General features: G+C 37.6%; 1 protein-coding gene across 4 annotated transcripts in view; it reads left to right on the forward strand.

The window, feature by feature from the left end:
• The window catches only part of LOC127455228 (transcription initiation protein SPT3 homolog), a 160565-nt gene that overhangs the window by 124745 nt on the left and 9490 nt on the right, over nt 1–26330 (forward strand). For all 4 annotated transcript variants that reach the window (XM_051722934.1, XM_051722933.1, XM_051722935.1 and 1 more), the window contains exons 7-11: nt 4695–4770; nt 5900–6012; nt 6372–6482; nt 9204–9368; nt 12609–12719. In XM_051722934.1, coding sequence (XP_051578894.1) covers nt 4695–4770; nt 5900–6012; nt 6372–6482; nt 9204–9368; nt 12609–12719 — 576 coding nt within the window. The remainder of the gene's footprint in view (nt 1–4694; nt 4771–5899; nt 6013–6371; nt 6483–9203; nt 9369–12608; nt 12720–26330) is intronic.

Raw genomic sequence — 26330 nt, forward strand, 5'->3', positions numbered from 1 at the left:
TGGCCAAATCAAATATTTGCCAATGTCCTTCTATACAGCCGCCCCATCATTTGTGGGTATAATTTGGCTATTAGCAGGTGGGTCAACGTTTTGATCTAATCAACATCTAAACATAGTATTCGGATATAAAATCCCCCTGGCCACTCTTTGTCTCCTGTCTCTGGCGAACCAGTTGACAAGAGTTATTTCAGTTCAGTGGCTCCAGTCTCGTATCGCTCGCAGCCCATTTTGGAGCAGGACCCAGACACCGAGGCTGCTGCGAATTCCCCCTCCGCGCTGCAAAACGAGACCTCAGCTCGCCTCTTAACGACACTAATAGAAATTGCAGCTCTGTGTAACGAGCAGGCAGGAGTCTGACACTCGACATCATTAATATGTATTTTCAAAGATGGAATTTCCAATGACTGCCAGCTAACCAAATAAAAAGACTCCATTTGGTTTGGGTGGCCTGAAAATGATCCAGCCTGCTTCACGTTGGGCTCCAGAGCCCCAAGCGTCGTGTCAGACTGTCCTGAGATGAAATCAAAGTTTATTTGTTAAATTTGCATCATTTGACAATAAAATCAGTACAAATACAGTACAGTTTCAGCCCTTTGGTGTTTGGACCCCTAGTGATGCATTCCACAGCTTTGTAGATTTCTGAAAAACCAAACACTAAATATATGTGTCACTTATTCTTAATAATAGTGTATTTATGAACTCTCAAAAATCTTTGACATTATTGTTTTTATTTGAATATTAAAGGTATATTTCAAGTTTCAACTTTATTTTTACTTTTGACCTTTGTTTTATTTGACAAGAAAAACTAGGTTCTTACCATGTGACACACAGTTGGTTTTCGACCATTGAAAATGGATAAAATGTAACAATTTACACATGGAGCAATGTTGAGAGCCCCATATCTCTGCCATTTAAATATACACCGATTAGCCACAACATTAAAACCACCTGCCTAATACTGTGTAGGTCCCCTTTGTGCCGCCAAAACAGCACCAACCTGTATCTCAGAATAGCATTCAGAGATTATACTCCTCTCACCACAATTGTACAGAGTGGTTATCTGAGTTACCATAGACTTTGTTAGTTCGAACCAGTCTGGCCATTCTCTGTTGACCTCTCTCATCAACAAGGCGTTTCCATCCGCAGAACTGCCGCTCACTGGATGTTTTTGGCACCATTCTGAGTAAAGTCTAGAGACTCTTGTGTGTGAAAATCCCAGGAGATCAGCAGTTACAGAAATACTCAAACCAGCCCATCTGGCACCAACAATCATCCGTGTGATTATCTAATCAGCCAATCATGTGGCAGCAGTGCAGTGCATAAAATCATACAGATACGGGTCATGAGCTTCAGTTAATGTTCACATCAGCCATCAGAATGGGGAAAAAAATGTGATATCAGTGATTTGGAGTGTGGCATGATTGTTGGTGCCAGATGGGCTGGTTTGAGTATTTCTGTAACTGCTGCTCTCCTGGGATTTTCACACACAACAGTCTCTAGAATTTACTCAGAATGATGCCAAAAACAACAAACATCCAGTGAGCAGCAGTTCTGTGGATGGAAACGCCTTGTTGTTGAGAGAGGTCAACAGAGAATGGCCAGAATGATTCGAACTGACAAAGTCTATGGTAACTCAGATAACCGCTGTGTACAATTGTGGTGAGAATAATGCTATTCTGAGATGCAGGTTGGTGCTGTTTTGGTGGCACAAGGGGGACCTACACAATGTTTTAATGTTGTGGCTGATTGGTGTATAGGGCCTTAAAAATGGAGATACAAAAAGTACAGTTTGTTCAGAATGAGAAACCTAAAGGATATTGAGATATATTTAATACTTCTGGAGTTGTAGGCACTCCAACTTTGGAAAAACAACACAAAAAAGTGTATTTTCCCATTTTTGGACTTACACCATTGGCATATGATGCAACAAGGGGTGCTGAAGTCAACTGGTTTTAGTAATAGACCTATCTATCTCTCTGTAAAAATAAAATCATGATGCTGTCACCTATCTAAAGTAAAAAATATTTACCTGTAGTTTTGCCCCAAAATCATAAACTAAATCTGTCATTTTGACAGTAATGGAATAGTCTGTAAATATTGTCCATTATATTTAATATTTTGGCTTTATGTGTCTTTCTTCAGAAAGACTATTAACAAAATCACAAATTTCAGGCAAGTTTCTGAAAATTGGTTGATTTGATACAGAATAACCCATATATATATATATATATATATATATATATATATATATATATATATATATATATATATATATATATAGATAGATAGATAGATACAGTACATATACAAGTAGGCATAAGTAGGCATTTTTTTGGGAAGTTATTTTACGGGAAAATTGAATGCTGCATGTATTTAGTCATAGTAAAATGTGTTATACGGAGCTGAGAGCACTGGCTAATTAACCAAAAATACAAAACAAACATGCAGCTGCCGAGTGATGTGTAATACTTTGAGAAAGTTTTGCAGGCGTAGATTTCGAGTCCTAAACTCCTAAATGAGTTTAAATTATACGTTACAGAAGTTGTAATGAGTAGAAGAAAAGTACAGTTTAGTAGGACTCTTAAAACTAAGTGATATGCCCATTGTAATCTTAAGTTTCAGTTTTGAAGGTCTGATGTTTCTCACTAACCAGCCCAGAGACGCGGCTCTCTCTAGACCGTAATAGAAATCATTTGCAGCATGGTTTAAACGGGGAAAAAAAAGACGTTGTAAACCTGGAACCTTTTTTTTTTTTTTTTTTTTTTTACGACACACAGGCTGGTAGAGAGCTCAAATTGACTGTTACGTGAATGTATGAAGAATTGGTCCAGAATAAGGAAATGTCTAATTATAGGTTCTGACCTGCAACTTAACACTTTCAGCTGTAAATCCAAGTGAAACCTGTTTGGTTGCTATTAAGAGGATTCATTACAACACACGGCTCTCTTAAAGTCCACACAGACAGTCCTGCTCTTGTTACGCCACTCCATCACGTGGCAAGAAACTTGGAAATAATGATGACTCTCTTGTAATGTTGAATCTTTAGAGTGGCTGATAAAACTGTGGTTTAAACCATAACATCACACCAGACCACTATAGATACCACAACATCTTATTGGAAGAGATTTTTATGGGATTTTAAAAAAATATTCAAAAACTGTGGGTGAATTCCAAATGTCATTTTTGCTCCCTTGAAAAGAACACTAATCATAGGGTTTGTTTTGAGTGTTCCAGACAAAAGCGAACAACAGAATGCCTTAACGAAGTACCCTTCATACCATTTTTGGAATGGTATCCCAGTTTATTTGAGCGGAACAGTCGGTTTCATAAAGTTAAAATTCCATTCATTTTCTCCACAGGGGAATTTATTTTTACTTATAACTGATAAACCTTTGAAGACAGACCTAACGTGAGCTCAGAGGTTGTTAATCAATGGCAAATGCTTCTGTTGAAACCATCAGTTCGCATTATTTCAACTAGCAGAACTACACTACCCATGATCGTGGCAAAAGAGCTCTGCAGCTACCATGATGCACTATGAATGACGCAATCCCGATCAACCTGACATTTGAACATTGGCTCAACCAGTGGCATATTTTAAGTTTGGGATAGTACTATCTATTTGGGAATCCTGTTTGAAAACATAAATATAGACTTCAGCTTTAAGCATTTATAATGGCAAGTTAAATGTTTTACATTTTATTTATTTATCACACATTATACATTTGCATATATACAGTGAAATTCTTTTTTTCACATATCCCAGCTAAGCTGGGGTCAGAGTGCAGGGTCAGCCATGATATGACTCCCCTGGAGCAGATAGGGTCAGTGGCCTAGGGCCTAGGGCCAACAGTGGCATCTTGGCAGTGCTGGGGCTGCTCTTGTGAACTGAGCTTGGCGATATACAATACAAGATATACAAGTTTGACTTATAGCCTGCAGTCATTCTCAGGAATTAGTTTTACAACCTCCTATTATGTAATAATTAGAACTGTCGAAGTAGCACGTTGAAGACGTTCTCTGCAAGAGCTTTTCATGTGGAGTTCAAAGCAGCGCTAATCATATGAATGTGGCTTCACGTTTGCTGTAGCAAGTGGATAGCCACTACTAATATCGTGGAGGATGAGATTTTAGGAGATTTACTGCCCATTGCAATGAAAACAGAAACGATGGGGACTAAATATTTCATTTACTCACCCTTCCACTTAGACTTTGGGAGTTTGTAATTTTACTTGAATTGGTGATATTTTAGTGCATTTCTATCTTTATACTGTGGAATACTTTGTTTGGAAAATGTTAATAAAACTTGTTATATGTTGTTGTTGTTTTTTTTAAGAAAGAACAATGCATTTTGACAGGAAAATAAGTATATACAGTCAAATTTCAGCCCTTTCAAAATCTGCGATTAATCGAGGTTAACTATTGAAAAATATGCGATTAATCGCGATTGAATATTTTAATCGACTGATAGCACTAGTAATTATGTTTGAAGCTGCTGCCGGTAGAAATCACTGTTTTGTTTGCTTAACAATAAGATGAACAAATCATATTTTAGGTCAGTTTAATAGTAATAGACGATGTTGACAATAATAATTAGTGGTGTTTGCAAAGGATTTAAACAAACCCCAAAATACCCCACACAAAAGTACTGTATGTAAAAGATACTGATATTTTGTCCCGCCTCTTTTATACAGAGAATCGAAAAAATGACTAGAAACATGGATTCCAGTCAGTACAGTGATTTCTGTGAGAGTCGACAGCTCAGTTTCTGTGAGTATTCATTCATTCATTCATTCATGTACATGCAGTCTCTTCATGGCAGGGCTGTATGTAGTCTTTTTTAGGTGTTTGTGCTAGTGAACTAAAAAAATCATTAGTGCAAATTAAAATGTATTAGCACAGAGAAGAGTATGGTCAAACTGGTTTTATTGTTATTTTTTGTATTATTTATTACTTTTTAAATATATTTATTACTACAAGTTACCACTAGCAACTTCTAATTTCTATTTCTATACCTACTCATCACAAGATAAATCAGATTAATATTTAAGACCTTTTTTACTATAAATCTCCTCCCTGCCCATTAGGTGGCGATATGTACGAGGAATGCGAATCGCCTAAAACAAAAGAAGAAAAATATGAAAGGGAAATTACAAATGGAGATTTATAGTACAAGAGGTCTTAAATATTGATCTGTTTCTCAACCACACCTATCATATCACTTCAGAAGACATGGCTTTAACCACTGGAGTATTATGATTTACTTTTATGCTGCATTTATGTGCTTTTGGAGCTTCAAACTTCTGGTCACCATTCACTTGCATTGTATGGACCTAAAGAGCTAAACTATTCCTCTAAAAATCTTCATTTGTGTTCAACAGAAGAAAGAAAGTCATACACATCTGGCATGGCATGAGGATGAGTAAATGATGAAAGAGTTTTCATTTTTGGGTGAACTGTCCCTTTAAGAGTGTCCGCACAACCAGCGCGCAGAATAAAAGGAACAATACCGCAGCACTGACATTGTATGAGAATATGACATTTATCGCACACGTGCGATTCAAACTAAATTTGTCGTCACATATTTTATTTAATGTTTGAAGCCCTTCATCTTTGCAGCCCTTCATCAGGGGTTCACTGCTTATAGATTGATGAATGTTAAAAACATCCGTCTCTCCTTCTCTGCTCACTTATATTAGTAAATGTCTTGAAAACGTCACATTCCACCTCAAAATTTAAAAGGAAGAAATAAAAACTTATATTTTGCATAAAGAAAGCTTCACTGCAGATTTCAATAACATACATTTTGTAATTTAAGCAGTTTCTTATGGTTTACAAAACCTTTTATGACTGGTGTCACAACATGCCACATAATTTTACTCTGATGTGCTCCGTCCAGCTAAGAAGGCTTCGAAATTCCGCGAGTGGTTGGACTGCAGCAGTCTGGATGTGAAGCCCAATGCCATGTCCATGGAGATCCTGTCATATCTGGCCTACGAGACGGTGGCTCAGGTGGGCTATAGTCACACCGCACACCTGTCACATACCTGTCAGAGCGGGTCGGTTCAAATCCCCCCATCAAACCAAAGCTGAAGTGTCAAATGCCATTGTTCCAAACAACCCATGTTTCGCAGATAAAATACAATGACGAACTGTCTCATTTCCAGAAAATCACTTTGACGTTTTCTAAATTGCCGCTTACTTTTCCTGCCTCTCTGTTTACTATGTAATGTGAAATTAGACCCCTGAATGTAACCTGTATGAATTTGGAAGCAGTCCAATTGGGTAATATAATCATTTAATGTAATGTTTCCTGAGATTTTTTTTGTATTTTTATCTTGTTCTAAGTTGATATGGTTTTCCCATTTTAGGTTGTTGATCTCGCCCTTTTGGTTAAACAAGATATGACTCCCAAAACGGGTGATCCTTTTCAGCATACCATATCAGCCACTTTCATTCAGTACTCCAACTCTTCTGCTGAGGTACAGAAAAATGTTTGATTTTTGATAGTGGATGTGTATAAGGCATTTATTAACTGAAAATGAAAATTCTGTTATCATTTTAGCCCATAGTTGCCATATGCTTTAAATTTCACATTCTTCCAAACTTCTCCTTTAGTGTTCAATGTAAGAAAGCCATATAGGTTTGAAACGACATTAAAGGATTAGTTCACACAAAAATTAAAATTCAGTCATTGTTTACTCACCCCTGTGTTGTTATAATCCTATATGACTTTCTTTCTTTTTCTTAACACAAAGTGGGAAATTGTGTAAAAATGTTGTGCTCAGTGATGTCATAAATGGCAGTTTATGGTGACCACCTGTTCAAGCTCCAAAAGAACACAAATGTATAATTCAGAAGTCTAATAAATTATCCCATGAGTCTCATGATTGTTATGAAAGCATACGATAAGGTTTGGTGAGAAACAAACTGAAATCTAATGTATTATTTACTGAAAATGTTCACTGACCGCTGATCTCCTGTGCACGTTCATGATAGGGCACGAGAGCAGCAGTTCACACAGCCCCCTCGTGGCATTGGGGCGTTCAAGTGAAAACATGTTTTGTTTATCTAAAAACAGGTCCACCACAGCAATAGTGACAAAAGAACACAGCTGCACACAAAACAGAGAACAGAATTTACTAAACATGTCTGAAGAGTTTGTAGTCAAAGAATTGATGCATTTCTATGCCCAGCCTTATTTTTAATAGGCGAGAAACATGGAGGGGGCTACAGGCCTCCACAGTCACACTGTGTCCTAACCTGATGACAAATGACACATGATAAAATCTTTTCTATGGTAATCAGAGTTTTTGTCCTAACCAGCAGTGATGAGCGACGGTACATACTATCGAACGCTTGTTTTCTATTTTCGGCATTGTGCGGGTAACCCAGTCCACTGTGGACCGGCACCGGTCCAAAAACATAAAAAATTAAAAAATAAGGCTGGGCATAGAAATGCATCAATTCTTCGACTACAAACTCTTCAGACATATTTAGTATGTTCTGTTCTCTGTTTTGTGTACAGCTGTGTTGTGTTCTGTTGTCACTATCACTGAGGAGGACCTGTTTTTAGATAAACAGAGTTTTCGCTTGAACGACCCAATGTCGTGAGGGGGCTGCGTGAACTGCTGCTCTCGTGCCCTATCGTGAACGTGCACAGGAGATCAGCGGTCAGTGAACATTTTCAGTAAATAATACATTAGATTTCAGTTTGTTTCTCACCAAACCTTATCGTATGCTTTCATAACAATCATGAGACTCATGGGATAATTTATTAGACTTCTGAATTATACATTTGTGTTCTTTTGGAGCTTGAAGAGGTGGTCACCATAAACTGACATTGTATGACATCACTGAGCACAATTTTTTTTTTCACAATTTCTCCCTTTGTGTTAAGAAAAAGAAAGAAAGTCATATAGGGTTATAACAACACCGGGGTGAGTAAACAATGACTGAATTTTCATTTTTGGGTGAACTGTCCCTTTAAGATGAGTAAATGATGACAACATTTTCATTTTTGGTGTGGACTTATCTTGTAACTGTTGTTTGAAGATTAAAATAATCATTGTCTTTTGGTTCTGCTTAAGGATATACAGTATACTTCTTAAAGCCAGTTTATGCAATTCTTTCAGTTTAATCTGCATATAAGTGATAGTCTTCACCAAGAATCCATCTTAGTTACGTAACTGATGCATGCTTATTGTCAAAGCCACTATTAAAATTCTTAATCTTTGTTAATTCATGTTAGTTGCTGCTTGGTTATTTTATAGACTAACTTAAACAGCTTTATTGGAGATTGTGATCAAGTATATGTAGGGATGCACCAGCAGCTTTCTCCGAGCACTTGTCCATTGGAAAAGAATACCAAACAAGACTATCTTCAGGCCAAGTAGGGCCGTCAAGTTTGTCCAAGGTGGTTTTGAGCTGGGGGATCCGTTCCATGGATGGACGTTTCTGTCACTTCAGCCACAAAAACCTCATCCGTCTCCCTCTCCCTCTGTCGGATTCGTCCAAGGCCACTTCGGCTCTGGAAGTGCACATTATTTTTAAGCCTGAATTCCAGTATTGTTTTTTCTGGCTTTAACTTTTTTCTCGTTCCCATGCGACGAGAGTGACAGAATAATCCTGTGGTTTGAGCGATGAAAGAGACGTGTTGTAAGACTTCAGGTGATATTTTTCAAGACCTTAAGTGTACCGCCATTGCGCTGCTTTCTGTAATTTCATTTGAAATGTGAAACGAAAGCAAACTGATTTTGTTTTTTGTTTTTAAACGGAAGATGACGTGAGGATAGTGCATGTTGCAGTATTCACGGGAAGGTCAGGTACATTGTGATCTTCGTTTTAAGTCGCTCTTAGAACATAATGAGGAATTTTGTCTGAAGTCGTACATTTTTGCACAAGCCAACTTGTACGATTTTATCTCATTCTTTTATTACGACTGGGTTAGATCTTTTTTTCCATACAATTGGATGATGCCAAGCTCAAAAAATAAAATTGAGTAGAATTGGTAGAACCAATGTTTGTTGATGTATTATTTCTTTTTATTTCTGAGAGGTTTAGCCTTTATTCATAGGACAGTAGAGGCTGGATTTAAACCCGGTCCTTGTGAGCTATCAGCCGTTTTATGTTAGGAACAAATGTGCTTCTTTCAACACCACAACAATGACATTTTCGGTAATGTTTTGCTGCGCTATCTTCAGGCCTCAAGCACCAAAAAGGAGTCTGACTCCCCAGAGAACACCCCTCCATCCACTCCCAGTGGCCCTCTGACAGCGGGACATCAGGGCAGGATGCACTCGATGGCACAGGGCAACGGAGGATTCACACAAGATGGCAACAAGATTAAACAGCGGAAACGGAAAAAGGTAGAGTCCGACTTTCAATTCCTAATAGAGAAAATCAAGCCTCGTCCTAAATTTGTTCTTGTTGAATATCCTAAAATAGGTCAGATTATTGAACTATAATAGTAGTAAACAACATTCCATGTTGACTTTGAGCTTTCAGGAAATATCGTACATTTACAGTACATTAGATTAATGGAATTAGATAGTAGATTAATGTGTGTAATGCAAAACCAGACGTTCATCCACCTAGAAATACAGTCCCACTTTAAACAACTTTATATTTCAACTATAAAAATGCTTTAACAAAAATACAAGCTTCACATTTCTGCTTTTAAACCATCTGGAACGCTTGCCCCATAGACTTCTATTGTAAGTGCATTACTGCAAACACATTTCCTGTTCATTCTTACAAACTGAGGGATGAGTCAGCATTATTTTCAGTGGTAATTGAGAACATACCACAGTTTTCAAGACAGAAATGAACCAGAATATTCCTGTAAGTGGTATGTCCTGCTGCTTAATGTTTGGAAAACATTGCATGGACTGCACATGCATTCAAACACAAAAGTTCAGTTCATTGCAGGCATAAAGAGTTGAATTTTTTAAAAGATTGTGCATAGCATTTTTTGTGCATAAAATGCTAAAGAATTCACAGAAAACTTTTGAAACGCCAGTGATTTTAGAAATAAAAAATCTGAGTTAATTTCGTGTTTCTAAAAATCGTATTTATTCTGTTGTATTGTTTGCCAAAAAAACGAAAGTGTATTTCAGTCTGCAGTTTCAGTTTTTCTCTTTTTTTTTTATTTTATGAACATACCAGCCACTTTATTAGGTACACCTGTACATCTATTCATGCGATTATCTAATCAGCCAATCGTGTGGCAGCAGTGTAATGTATAAAATCATGCAGATACGGGTCAGGAGCTTCAGTTAATGTTCACATCAACCATCAGAACGGGGAAAAAATTTGATCTCAGTGATTTGGAGCGTGGCATGATTGTTGATGCCAGATGGGCAGGTTTGAGTATTTCTGTAACTGCTGATCTCCTGGGATTTTCACACACAACAGTCTCTAGAATTTACTCCGAATGTTGCCAAAAACAACAAACATCCAGTGAGTGGCAGTTCTGTGGATGGAAACACCTTGTTAATGACAGAGGTCAGAGGGGAATGGCCAGACTGGTCCAAGCTGACAGGAAGGTTACAGTAACCCAAATAAACACGTGTTGCATCAGTGCTATGCAGAAAAACACTTCTGAACGTACAACACGTTGAACATTGAGGCGGATGTGCTACAGCAGCAGAAGACCCCTCCGGGTACCACTACTGTCAGCTTAGAACAGGAAACTGAGTCTGCAGTGGGCACAGGCTCCCCAAAACTGGACAGTAGACGATTGGAAAAACATCGCCTGGTCTGACAAATCTGGATTTCTGCTGAGGTGCACAAATGGTAGACGCAGCCTACCTGTTTTCTGTTCTTGGCTGTCAGAAGTGGAACCCAACGTGGCCTTCTGCTGTTATAGCCCGTCTGCCTCAAGGTTCGACATGTTGTGCGTTCTGAGATGCTATTCTTCTCACTACAATTGTACAGAGCGGTTATCTGAGTTACCGTAGCCTTTTTGTCAGCTCGAATCAGTCTGGCCATTCTCCGTTGACATCTCTCATCAACAAGGTGTTTCCGTCCGCAGAACTGCCGCTCACTGGATGTTTTTTGTTTTTCAAACCATTCTCTTTGCATTCTAGAGACTGTTGTGCATGAAAATCCCATGTGAACTTTAACTGAAGCTCCTGACCCATATCTGCATGATTTTATACATTACACTGCTGCCACACGATTGGATGATTAGATAATCGCATGAATAATTAGACGTACAGGTGTTCCTAATAATGTAGCCGGTGAGTGTATTTCAGAATAACACAGCTGAATTTAGATTAACATGGATTATATATGGGAAGTTCACCAAAAGATTACAAAAAAATATATATGTCATCATTTACTCACCTTCATGTCGTTCCAAACCTATATGACTTACATTTGTTTGACTATCTTTACATTCTCAAAATGTAATTTTTTAAAGAATATGCTGTTTAAATAAAATAAAAAAGTGGTCCATACAACTGTGCCACTATATTTAAAGCAGGATTATTATAGTTTTTAATTTAGTTTTTATTTCTATTTCATTTCCAATTTGTCATTCCAATTTAGTTTCATTTTTGTTAGTTTTGACTGTTAGTTTTAGATTTTTTTTCCTAGTTTCAGTTTAATTATTTTTTATTTAAGTTTTAGTATTTTATGGCTGCCAAAGCTAAAAAGTTTACTAATATAATTTTTTTTATTTTATTATTATTATTTATTTTATTTTTTTGACAGTTTCCGCTATCTAGTGGCAGATTGTGAATGTTTCAAATTTTATAACATACTGTGTCAAAAACTAAAGTTAATTCAAGGTTATTTATTATTTTATTTTATTTTTATTTTAGTTAGTTTTGGAGTTATGAAAAAGTATTTTAGTTTAGTTTCAGTTTTTTCCAAATATTTTTTTTTTTTTTCCTTTTTTTATACCAGTTAACGAAAATGTTCTCATTTAGTATTTGTTAATGAAAATAACTCTTAAAAATAATAAAATAAACTCTTTAATAATTCTAAAAACCATACACTAGCTTGAAGTACCCCAGTCCTAATTTACATTTATTATATGGAAAATAACATCCAGGATATTCAAAGAAAGTCATACAGGTTTGGAATGACATGAGGGTGAGTAAATGATGACAGAATTTGCATTTTTGGGTGAACTATTCCTTTATAATGGCTCAGAAACATTAGCAGTTTCCTATACGTGTCATGTTAGTTTTACTGAATCCAGTTTATTGCAAACATCAAAACTGGGAAGCTGTTTTTCCCTTATCCGCTAAAAGATAATAAGTCAGATTGTTCCCTTCCCTCCGATGAATTCAGAGACGCTACAATTACAGTCAGTCCCACACAGCACTAATGTTTACTGTCAGAGCTCTATATATCAGAATCACCCTTGTGCTGGAAGTTCATAAAGCATCAAATGACACGTAGCAGTTATATCTCTCCAGAGGTAAAGGGCTGGCCCATCTGCCTGCTCGTTACCCAATTTTGATTCCGAAAAGTGTGCGTTTGTGTGCGCCCTGTCCTGGTCGGGCTGTGTTTGTGCATTAAACTGCAGGTCTCCCACTGTGTTTTTGATTTAGCAATAATATGAGCTGTATTTTTCTCTCTCTTCTCCATTGCAGAGCACGGCAGCCTGCGGCGCAGAGGCTCAGAGCAGTGCCATCCAACCAACCCACATCAGAGAAGCCATCAGGCGCTACAGCCACAAAATCGGCCCGCTCTCCCCCTTCTCAGTATGTAATAACAGAGCCGTAAAAGAGTTATATTTATAATCGCAGCGCAGCCCTATTTTAAAGTGGTCAAGTCCTAAAATATTGAAATTGTTTAGCGCAATTTGTGGTTAGTGTAATTTTCCCCATAAAAGTCACATAATTCTACTGGAGAATTAAATAAGCAGAATTTCAATCCTTTTTGGAAATACAAAGGACATTTAATTTTGTTTTGTTTTCCACAAGTTCTGTTTACGGCCGCGAAATACCTACTTATTTTGCACGCTTACGTATGCGACTTTTCAGCTCGTCGACTACAAGTTATAATTTTCCATCAGGCGCAGAAGTGTGGGTGTCTTAAATGCTAGCTTGTTTTGGAGAAATGACTTTTGGAGGCTTTAAAGTGTTCTCACAGCCAATTTGGAGGGTTTTGCTGTTGTGGTCAATGTGTAATTCACAGGTAATGAGCAATTTACCAATGGCGGAGCTACTTGAGCATTCCCAAGCCAACAACCACGAGAAGACCTGGCAATTTCAGTTCTATTCTTTCGGTTCCTTCTTTTCATCGTGATGTTATGCAATTAGTGGATGGCAAACCAAATTTTGAATGCAGTAGATACATTTTTTAATAGGGATGCATTGATAAGGAATTTCCAGGTTGTTGCCGATAACCGATAATTTAACTTTTTTGCGTTTGAACTCTTTCAGCTGAAGCAGCTAGCTAATTTATTAAAAACCACTCACTTGACACAACAAGTGTCATATAACAACATAGAATCTGTACTTTACAATGCATAAACTGTAGAAGATCTGACCAATTCTTAATGACTAAATTGCTTAAGAAATATGATTATAATAATCATATTGGGAATCGGTAAAAACATCACACAGATCGGATAGTCACTTGTCATATATCATTGGAAAGGTCTCGAAAAGTGAACGGCATGACATACTAACATGGATAACAGAAACACTATCTGTCCCGGTGGCACACTGTCCCACACTGTCCCATGGTTAGCTCTCAAAAAAATGCGCAAGCAAATATATTGTAACACAATATCGGTTCAAATGATCGGCTGTAATTCCACTATCAGTTTAAATAATAGTTAAATTTTCCCAGTTATCTGCAAATAATATATCATCTCTCAAAACTGCATGCATGTCTACTATTTTTCTATTAAATATGATCATAATCAGAATAGGAATAGATTAAAACATTACACAGATCGGAAAGTCGCTTGTCATATATCGTTAGAAAGGTCTGAACTAGTGAGTGACATAAAAAAAATGCTAACTTTCCAGGTCACGCACACTAATGTGAAAGGATGGTTAGGTCTTACAAGTACATTACACATTTTTTTTTTTAAATAAAAAAATAACAATACACATGGAATTATATCGTAACAATATCGGTTAAAATTATCGGCTGTAATTCCACTATGGGTTTCAATAATAGTTCCATTTTTGAGTTATCTATGACTTATATATCATCCATCAAAATGTCATGCACCTCTACTAATTTGCTTATGAAATATGATCATAATCAGAATAGGAATAGATAAAAACATCACACTGATCGGAAAGTCACATGTCATTTTTCGTTAGAAATGTCTGAACTAGTGAGCGACATGACATGCTAACTTTCCAGGTCACGCACACTAATGTGTAAGAATGGTTAGGTCTTAAAAGTACATTGCAAAAAAAAAAAAAAAAAAAAAAAAAAAGAATAAATGATGCAAGCAAATATATCATAACTCATTATCGGTTAAAATTATCGGCTGTAATTCCACTATCGGTTTCAATAATAGTTCAATTTTCCCAGTTATCTGCGAATAATATATCATCTCTCAAAACTGCATGCATGTCTACTATTTCTTTATGAAATATGATCATAATCAGAATAGGAATAGATTAAAACATCACACAGATCGGAAAGTCGCTTGTCATATATCGTTAGAAAGGTCTGAACTAGTGAGTGACATTAAAAAAAATGCTAACTTTCCAGGTCACGCACACTAATGTGAAAGAATGGTTAGGTCTTACAAGTACATTACACATTTTTTTTTTTTTAAATAAAAAAATAACAATACACATGGAATTATATCGTAACAATATCGGTTAAAATTATCGGCTGTAATTCCACTATGGGTTTCAATAATAGTTCCATTTTTGAGTTATCTATGACTTATATATCATCCATCAAAATGTCATGCACCTCTACTAATTTGCTTATGAAATATGATCATAATCAGAATAGGAATAGATAAAAACGTCACACTGATCGGAAAGTCACGTCATTTTTTGTTAGAAATGTCTGAACTAGTGAGCGACATGACATGCTAACTTTCCAGGTCACGCACACTAATGCGTAAGAATGGTTAGGTCTTACAAGTACATTGCAAAAAAAAAAAGAAAAAAAAAAGAAGAGGAAACAATGCAAGCAAATATATCATAACACATTATCGGTTAAAATTATCGGCTATGATTCCACTATCGGTACCGATAATAATGACAATTTTTAAGTTATCTATGAATAATATATCAGCCACAAATATATCGTGCACCGCTAGTTCTTAAATTCTTTCTATGGCAATTAACTGTTTTTTTAAAGAGACCTTTATGGAACTACGCAACGATAATTCCATCTCTGTCTTTTGTGTCTTGCATTTTGTTTATGTCAAATACTCTGTAAATGAAGATAATGACTAACTGAAAGCAAACAAATGTTACGATGTTGATGGGATGTTGATGGGGGCTTTGCAAACCAAAGCATGATGAAAGTATGTTCCGATTAGTTTCTAAATGAACTGAGAAGCACTACAATTTCGTTGTCACCAAGCAACCCAAGACAAATGTGGCTGGATATGCTCTCGGGCCCGCATTCACTGGGCCATTTCAATGATTTCCGTGGCATAAACTTGAGGCTGGGATGTTTAACTGTAGGAAACTCCGAATTGTGCAGGGACACAGTGGATTGTTTAAATATATAAAACAGGTGTTATATGGTTTTTCAACCTATGACGTTGAGTGAAGACTTCCAGATGTTCTGCAGTGCCACTCGCATTTGCCTTTGATGAGTAAATCCAAGTTCCTCATTGGGAATGGCACTGGAATAATTAGATGGAGGGATTCAAGTGACTGAGTGAGTGCCGTTAAAATCGAGTTATCATGTAATTGGCTCGGTTTTATTGTGACTGGAGCCAGTTTAAACCCATGATTAATTGTACCAATAAGTAATTTTCACTCTGGTCTTTCACAACTTGGTTGCCCTAAAAATCAGAAAGGTAGAATTAAGCCCTTGTTTGGATCGTTGGAACATATAATGGGCTGCTGACAGACTCAAGGTAAATTTTAATTAATGTGTAGTTATCAATTGGCTCGTTTGGCGACCACGCCATGCATTCCTGCAAATACAAGGCAGAAGCAGTTAAGTCGATGTTAACTACAAATGCATGCAAAATTCTGAACACTCCCCTAGCCAATCTGGAAACAGTTCTCTTTCACTCAAATTTCACTTTTTTTTTTTGGGAGTCGTTGTGGACGTATAGCATTATGTAATTTAAATGTCTGCCCCAGCGACTGTTACTGGATGCTTTATCGGCCTCAAATTACCGAAATCAAGTCATTGTGAGATTATTAACTTTGAAATTGAATTAAGAGGGTAACGCAAGACCTACAATCATTGAGAGCTCATTAGATTACGCTCACGCACAGGGCAACACAATTACCTCCCCCGTCCTAAGGACAGCAAGTCACCGGCCAAGTAGAAATATACTTTTATTTCATTCCAGACTCTACTCTTTTTGAAGAAAATCTACTCATCTGATATAATTGTTTTTCTTTTGTGTTTGTTGCTGCCAGTTTTGTAGATGCCAGGCAAAGACGTGCTTTTCTGATGGTTAATTTTACCTGTTAGTGTAAGACGTTTCAAGGAGATCAGAGTGTATTATATAGTGTCATAAATACAGTGTAAAATATTCACTATAATATTTCACTGGGATTTTATTTTATAAACATACAGGTATATGGAATTTATCAGTCAGGTTTTTTTTAACAGATTATTTGTTGAAAATAGCGATCAGTTAGTAGGATTGAAGATCTTGAGCTAAACTGCTTATGTAACAGTGTTTTTGAATGATGTAACATGGTAAACATTGATCTTTACATTTAAAAAAAATAAATATATATATATATATATATATATATATATATATATATATATATATATATATATATATATATATATATATGTTTGTTTGTTAGGCACTTGTTAAATGGTTGCTATGCTAAGCTTTGCTAGTGATTTTTAGTGCACTGATATTTGGTTTCTAGGTGGTTGCGAAAGTGTTTTTAGCATGTTGCTATGCAGTTCCTAGGGTGTTTTTCGGGTGATCACTAGATGGTTGCTAGGGTCTTGTTAGATGGTTGCTAAGGTGTTCTGAGTTATTTTTTAGCACAATGGTATACAGTTGCTACGGAGTTCAGGGTGGTTGCTAGGGTATTCTGGGTGGTTGCTAGGGTCTTGTTATATGGTTGCTAAGGTGTCCTGGTTTTTAGCTCATTGATATCTGGTTGCTATGTGGTTGCTAATTTGTGGTTGCTAGTTGTTTTTAGCATGATGCTACAGTATGAATTTTCTAGGGTGTTCTAGGTGGTTGGTAGGGAGTTCATTAGGGTGTTCTAGGTGGTTGGTAGGGTCTTGTTGGTTGGTTGCTAAGGTGTCCTGAGTGGTTTTTAGTGCATTGATATGTAGTTGCTAATGTGTTCAAAGTTGTTTTTAGCATGATGCTACAGTATGAATTTTCTAGAATGTTCTAGGTGGTTACTAGGGTCTTGTTGGTTGGTTGCTAAGGTGTCCTGAGTGGTTTTTAGTGCATTGATATGTGGTTGCTAAGGTGTTCAAAGTTGTTTTTAGTGTGATGCTATACAGCTGTTAGGGTGTTGTGAGTGGTTGCAAGGTGGTTGCTAGAGTGTTCTGGGTGGTTGCTACAGTGTCCTGAGTGTTTTAAGCACAATGAAATGTGGTTTAGCACAATGGTATACAGTTGTTAGGGTTTTCAGGGTGGTCACAAGGGTATTCTGGGTGGTTTCTAGGGTCTTATTAGATGGTTCCTAAGGTGTCCTGGTTTTTAGCTCATTGATGTCTGATTGCTAGGTGGTTGCTAATTTGTTCTGAGTTGTTTTTAGCATGATGCTACAGTATGAATTTTGTGTGTTCTGGGTGGTTGCTAGGCGGTTTCTGGGGTGTTCTAGGTGGTTGGTAGGTAGTTGCTAGGGTGTTCTAGGTGGTTACTAGGGTAATATGTGGTTGCTAAGGTGTTCAGAGTTGTTTTTAGTCTGATGCTATACAGCTGCTAGGGTGTTATGTTGTTCTGAGTGGTTGTTTGGTGGTTGCTAGGGTGTTCTGGGTGGTTGTTAGGGTTTTCAGGGTGGTCGCTAGGGTATTCTGGGTGGTTGCTAGGGTCTTGTTAGATGGTTCCTAAAGTGTCCTGGGTTTTAGCTCATTGATGTGTGATTGCTAGGTGGTTGCTACTTTGTTCCGAGTTGTTTTTGGCATGATGCTACATTATGAATTTTGTGTGTTCTGGGTGGTTACTAGGCAGTTGCTAGGGTGTTCTAGGTGGTTACTAGGGTTACTAGGGTAATATGTGGTTGCTAAGGTGTTCAGAGTTGTTGGTAGGCGGTTGCTAGGGTGTTCTGGGTGGTTACTGCATATTTTAAGCATAATGTTTCTAGGTTTCTAGGTGGTTGCTAAGGTGTTGTTGTGCTATGCAGTTTCTTGTGTGTTTTAAATGGCTGCTAGGGTGTTCTGGGTGGTTGCTAGGTGGTTGCTTAGGTGTTTGAAATGTTTTTAGTGCAATGCTATGCAGTTGCTAGGATGTTTGGAGTGGTTGATCTGCGGTTGATAGGGTTTTCTGGGTGATTGCTATGCAGTTCCTAGGGTGTTCTGGATCATTACTAGGGTCTTGTTAGATGGTTGATAAGGTGTCCTGAGTGGTTTTTAGTGCATTGATATCTGGTTGCTAAGGTGTTCTGAGTTGTTTTTGATGTGATGCTATACAGTTGTCAGGGTGTTTGGAGTTATTGCTATACAGTTGCTAGGGTGTTCTGGGTGTATACTAGGGTCTCATTAAATGATTGTTAAGGTGTTCTAAGTTGTTTTTAGCGTTATGCTTTACAGTTACTAGGGTGTTCTGGGTGTTTGCTAGGCAGTTGCTAGGGTATTCAGGATGGTTGCTAGGCAGTTTCTAGGGTGTTCTGGGTGGTTGCTAGGCAGTTGCTAGGGTTGGTGCTTACAAGCCCAAATCTAACAAGACCACCCCCAAGTCTGTTATATTCTTGTCTCTAGATGTGACTTGTGTACTTGTGTAAAATTTTTTTGCATGTTTTAACATCCACCATATGAATAAGCCTTATCACAGCTGTAGCACACAAAGTGCGGGACAAGTTTCATGTCAAAGTTTCATCTCAGATAGCATAATACATACGTTGATGTACATCTTTGGTGGATCTGTTTAAATTTTGTGTTCCCTTTTGCATATTTAGAAGTTGCTGTTATAGCAATATTTTAACCTTACTTGCGGTTTCCCCCGATCTCACTTCACTTAAGACTTTGTGCCAAAGACAACAAACAGAGGGGTTGATGCGTCTTCACTCTTGTTTATTGCCCCATCGTCTCCATATCTTAAGAGGGGCGTCTTGTACTGGGCTGCTGACATCCACAGAACTCGCATTGTTTCTCCAAGACCATGCTCTTTTCAATGCCTCATAAATGCTGCACTATAAACGGGCCATTGGACCAGATTTAACATCCTTGAATTCCAGTTCCGTCTCTCGTATTGGCATCAGACGCCAGTTCCTGTGCTCCTCAGTGTCTACAGGGCCATTCAAACCTTCCCCAGCAATTACACATTTACAAGTACAGACATTCTTCCCCGTGGTTTGAATAGCTTGTTTTTACGCCTTGAAATTGTCTCTAGAATGTCAAGCGAACGGACTGGCACAGTCGTACAGAAAAGGGTCATTTGGATTGGGAAAACGATGTACGGTAGTCTTCCAAAGAGGCAATATTTTCTCGAAATGATACTTAAACCTCCCAGTGCAGAAATACAAGTTAAAGTACTGGCGCCATTTCAAGCAAAGCGTGATATAATGAAACAAGTTAGTCAAGGCAAGAACGGCACCCTGCAGTAGAACCCGACTTCCTGGATTCTGACCCTTGAACACGAAGGACTTTATTTGTTTTAATTGTGCGCCAAAAATTTTGGCAATGACGGTCTTAAGTCTTTTCTCATTTGTTGACGCATTGATATGATAATACTATGCCATTAGAAGCATGAAGCTGCGAGTTTGGTGCCAAAAAACTCTCCAGATTTATGGAGCCGTTTTTTTTTTCCCTCCTCCTCTTCTTAAGTATAATTTCTGTTGAGCCCCATCTGGAAGTATTTCTTTCAGTGCCATGTAATCCATCTCGTAGTGCAGTAAACAGACTGGCTATTATTTTTGAAAAAAGTCTCATCTTCAGGCTTTGAGAGAGTGGAGTGCTGCCTGCAAGCCCTCCTGGCTGTTTTCAGATGCTCTTGATTTATGGTGGGTTTTTCCGCACACTGACCCCCAAATCCCACTTCACAGTGAGGTGGTGTACAGTACGGCCCATTAAACTGGAGTTCTGGGGATGCTCATCCCCGCTGAAGCGCGCTGGATCTGGCTGTTTCTCGACTCTCCAAATAACGGCACAATGCAGCACAATAACAGCTCTAATTCTTTGCCCAGAAGTCTTGAAGGTGCTGCTTTACTCTAAATCACCCTGCTTTTACCATTTCTCTAGTTGAGACTCACGCCAAATAGGGCTATAGGCTGAGGCTGTACAATTTTGAATATATAATAATGGTGTTTAATTGAACTAGAAAAATGACAGTTGTCTAAAGTGTATCTTTGTCTGTGAACTTTCTGCGTAAAATCAGATGACAAATGGTATAGAAGGTTTTCAGGATGAATATGTACACTACCTCTATGTAGCCTGTAAAGGACACTTTTTCTGTGTTCGTCAAGCAGGTTACTGTAAAAATAATGACAATTTGGGAAACTGTTCGGTAACACTTTCTATAAAGCCCATATTTATAATGCATTGTAAAGGTAATATAAATGCATTATACTGCATTCATAATGTCTCAAAATACACCTTATAATAAGATATAACTGCAGTTATAATACATTATAAGACTTCCCCTATTCATATTTATACTTTAGAGTATAATGCATTATAACACAAGCAACATCCAATTTTAACGCAGCAGAAGTTAATAAAGTTAATCGTATAAGCACTGTATAATGTAAACAGTCAAAAGGCTTTATGACGTGATCATATTATAAGTGGTCTTTGCCTGCTTTAAGTAAAGTTATAAAAGCAAAATCTTCTTATAAACAGCCATAACATAAATGTGTAACATACAATACATTACAAGTCAAACTTATATAATGGAAGTTATTTATAAAATAATTCTTCAAATAAGATGCACAAACATTAAAGTTAACTGAATAGAGTCCAGTGTAGAATCAGTTTGTTTACATGTATGACCAACCTTACATATTTAGAGTTTCTGATAGATTTTAACCACGTATCTTTATAATATCTCAAAATGTACATTGAATGTGTGTTATTTTGTATTTTGTGCATGTGTAATCTATAGAACGTCCAACATGACTTATAACCACTTAAAAATATCTTATGGATGTTTATAAGAAGACATTGCTTTTGTTACTTTACTTAAAGCATACCTATTATATATATACAGTTGTGTTCAAAAGTTTGCATACCCTGGCAGAAATTGTGAAATTTTGGCATTGATTTTGAAAATATGACTGATCATGCAAAAAAACTGTCTTTTATTTAAGGATAGTGATCATATCAAGCCATTTATTATCACATAGTTGTTTGGCTCCTTTTTAAATCATAATGATAACAGAAATCACCCAAATGGCCCTGATCAAAAGTTTACATACCCTTGAATGTTTGGCCTTGTTACAGACACACAAGATGATACACACAGGTTTAAATGTCAATTAAAGTTTAATTTCCCACACCTGTGGCTTTTTAAATTGCATTTAGTGTCTGTGTATAAATAGTCAGTGAGTTTGTTAGCTCTCACGTGGATGCACTGAGCAGGCTAGATACTGAGCCATGGGGAGCAGAAAAGAACTGTCAAAAGACCTGCGTAAAAAGGTAATGGAACTTTATAAAGATGGAAAAGGATATAAAAAGATATCCAAAGCGTTGAAAATGCCAGTCAGTACTGTTCAATCACTTATTAAGAAGTGGAACATTCGGGGATCTCTTGATACCAAGCCAAGGTCAGGTAGACCAAGAAAGATTTCAGCCACAACTGCCAGAAGAATTGTTCGGGATACAAAGAAAAACCCACAGGTAACCTCAGGAGAAATACAGGCTGCTCTGGAAAAAGACGGTGTGGTTGTTTCAAGGAGCACAATATGATGATATTTGAACAAAAATGAGCTGCGTGGTCGAGTTGCTAGAAAGAAGCATTTACTGCACCAATGCCACAAAAAAGCCCGGTTACAATGTGCCCGACAACACCTTGACACGCCTCACAGCTTCTGGCACACTGTAATTTGGAGTGACGAGACCAAAATAGAGTTGTATGGTCACAACCATAAGCGCTATGTTTGGAGAGGGGTCAACAAGTATTGTGCTCCTTGAAACAACCACACCATCTTTTTCCAGAGCAGCCTGTATTTCTCCTGAGGTTACCTGTGGGTTTTACTTTGTATCCCGAACAATTCTTCTGGCAGTTGTGGCTGAAATCTTTCTTGGTCTACCTGACCTTGGCTTGGTATCAAGAGATCCCCGAATTTTCCACTTCTTAATAAGTGATTGAACAGTACTGACTGGCATTTTCAAGGCTTTGGATATCTTTTAATATTACAAATATATAAAATACATTATAACTTTGCAGATAAAATTAGATGTTGCTTGTGTTATAATGCATTATACTCTAAGGTATAACTATGAATAGGCAAGTATTATAATATAATTGTGGTTACAATTATTTGTGAGACGTTATAACGTTATAAGGTGTATTATGAGACATTACTAATGCATTATAATGCCTTTACAATTCATTGTAAATATGGGCTTCAATGAAAGTGTTACCCACTGTTCTTCCACAAAACGGTTGCACGCAAGACATAATCTCAACAAAGGCGGTACATGGCATATTGTTTACAACATGCAATGAACAAACAATGCACAAATATTGATGCCCACCATATTTATTGGACATAAAATTAGGAGGAAGGGAAAATTACATTGTAGCGAATGAGTTACATGGCGAGAATTTGGACGACTTGTGTCTTCATTAAATCAGCTTTTAGAAATTATATGAATGCACACATAAAGGAATGAAAAATATATCAATAAAATTCATTACAGTATCATTACAGTATCGTGAGAAATGAATCATGATATGTAAGGGTAATGTAGTCAGCCAGTCGTTATCGCAAAATAAACCTCTACAGGGTGATCACACACCCCCCCCTTGGAGCGAAGCTGACAGTGTTTATCTTGCGACTGTGCATTATCCCGCATTTTACATGGCTACCTACCATATAAATAAATAAATGGACATGAAATATTGATTTGCGTTTAAATTATGTTATTACGTGAGAAGAAAGAGATGATGGAGTCTCCAGAAACAACTGAATTCCACCTCTGTATTGTGTTGTTGCGAGTTCTGTTGGTGTTATTTGTAAATAATGACCATCTGCTCATAATCCAGCTTATTACATGACTACTTTAAATAAATATATAGACATGAAACATTGATTTGAGTTGAAATAATTTTATTAGCATGCATGTAGAGGTCGCAGAGTGATACAAGAACAATGAAAGATGACTCGCAATACCCGAATGACCGGAGGAATATGACTTTGTCCCCGGATATGCGGTCATTCTTCAGAAATATCAGACCGTCTCATTCCTGATCTTCCCATGAAAGCATCGCTCAATGATTTTGCGGACACAGATACAATCTTGAGAGAGAGAGAAATGGTCTGAAGTTCATTATTGCATTAAAACCCACACTTAGCCTTGTCTGTTTTCCTTAGTCCTCTGAATTTCGGATCGAAGGAGTTTAAAGGAGGTTTTAACCTGGGACGACTGTATATCGATACAGTTGAACTTGCAGGCAGACTCAAAGACTGGCAGTCGTTCGGTGTGGAAGTTCCCCGGTCATACACGGCATCTTGTGTGTGCCGCAGCCTTGATCCAAATCCGTCGGCTCCAGGCAGACAGGACCTCTCCGTGTATCCCTGTCCTCTCCCTCCTCCTGGAGTTGTCGGGCGCCAGCACACACACAATTCCTCGCGCACATTCCCACATCTGTCTAACGGCACTCATGAATATGCACGAGCAGGAGTTATGCTGATGGCAGCGTCTCATTACAGTCAGCGAAATGCACACTCATGCCACTTTCCATTATCTTGTCTGCATTTAGCATTCATACTTTTCTTTTGCACATTTTTTTGAGTCAGTTCACCCAAAATAAAATTGTAATACTTTACCCACACTTATCGTTCCAAAGTGATAAAGATATGTATGTTTTTCACCCAAATCTAGTCTTTTGCCACAGCTCTGTATCATTTGTGCTCGCATTTATTTAAAAAAAAAAAAAAAGGTGCATGAAGACTTGTAGCGCCAGGTATAATAGCAGTGATGCCAATGTCATTGGTTGTCGTGTGTATCGTAATTGACCATGTCGTGCTAAGTTGCAATACGCAGAAGTGCAAATGAGATTTGAGAGCTACAATAGAGGGGAAGATTATCAATAAATAATGACTTAAATTTTGATCTGTTCCTCAAACAAATCTAAAGAAAAACTTTTCATTTGCATGTTTTTAAGAGTCAGTTAAACCAAAATAAAAATTATTATCATTTACTCACCCTCATCATTGTAAAATACAGTACATTCCAAGTTTCTGAAGTCGTATATTTGCTTTGGTCAAGTCGTTATTTGTGAAAAACTTTGCCTTAATTCCACCGCAGCTCTCAAATCTCATTTGTGCTCATGCACAATTCAAAAAAGGTGCATGATGAGTTGTCTCACCATGTTTGACAGCAGTGATGCCAAGCGCCATCGGTTGTTTCGTAATTTATCGTGTCATGCGTTGCAATATGCAGAAGTGCAAATGAGATTTGACAGCTACAGCAGAGGGGGAGATTTTCAATGAATAATGACTTAAATTTTGGCCTGTTCCTCACACAAATCTGTCGAAAAACGTTTAATTCGGACATTTTTAATAGTCAGTTCACCTACAATAAAAATGATTATAATTTTCTCACCCTCGTCATTCTAAAACACGGGACATACCAAGTCTTCTGAAGTTGTACGTTAGCTTTGCGCAAGTCGTTATTTGCCAAAAACGTTGCCGTAATTCCACCGCAGCTCTCATATCTCATTTGCGCTCGTGCATAATTCAAAAAAATGTGCATGAAGACTTGTTGCACCATGTTTCACAGCTGTGATGCCAAGCGCCATTGGTTGTCGCATGTATCGTAATTGATCGTGTTGTGCAAAGTTTCAATATGAAGAAGTGCAAATGAGATTTGAAAGCTACAGCAGAGGGAGAGATTTTCAAAGAATAATGACTTAAATTTCAGCCTGTACCTCACACAAATTTATTGAAAGACTTGGAATATAGCGAAAGTCGTTTGGATTGTTTTTATGGTGCTTTTTTGTCCATATTGTAGCTTGACAACGTCAATCCTGATTCACTCTCGTATGAAAAACAGCACCTGGACACCCTTCTGAACTTCTCTTATGTTCCAAGTCATGCGTGTTTGGAATGACATGAGGGCGAGGAAATGATGACATAAATTGAGTGTTTATATGTCATCCTGAACCTTTGTCTGATGTGTATCTTGGCCTGCAGAATTTACGTAAAAATGACAAAAACTGAACTATTGTTGGTGTTCAGAGCTGAAATGTGCACACCACTCTGTTTTATGGAGCGTGCAAAGGATTTGTTTTGTTTATTGTCGCTAACAACCTTTCTGTGTTTGTCAAACCAGCCAGGCACCGTAAAACAATGACAGCAATGTCGCAATCTCAACAAAAGTGAAACATGGCATATTGTTTACAAAATGTGATAAACAATGCTCCTTGGCGACCCTTTTTTATTGGGCATAAAAATAGAGAACAGACAGAATAATATTTTCGCTAACGAGTTACATATGCGTGTTCCCCTCCAGCGCAAGACTGTTAATTGTAGTGTCATCTCTCGGCGGAGTGGAGACAGTTTGTCTCACGTATACAAGGCCGCCTGAGACTCGATGGCCAGCGAGAGGACTCGACAGCTCTAAGATAAAACTCTTCTCACTAGGGGTCATCCATCTTTATTCAGCGCAATCCTGGCAGTGATGCAACTTAACAGGCTAGAAAAGAGAAAGTGCAAACAGTTTCCACCCTCACGCAAACAAGCAAAGGAGCAAAGAAACTTCTCTTCAACTCTGCTGCTTTTTTCCCTGCCAAAACGGCCGAAGCACTAAAGATTCCTTTTATGAGTTAAACTGTTATCCCCCTATAGTGGTAATTACTTAAGATCCTGCTGAGTTTAATA

Source organism: Myxocyprinus asiaticus, chromosome 17 (genome assembly GCF_019703515.2).
Source record: "Myxocyprinus asiaticus isolate MX2 ecotype Aquarium Trade chromosome 17, UBuf_Myxa_2, whole genome shotgun sequence".
In the NCBI taxonomy this organism is placed as follows: domain Eukaryota; kingdom Metazoa; phylum Chordata; class Actinopteri; order Cypriniformes; family Catostomidae; genus Myxocyprinus; species Myxocyprinus asiaticus.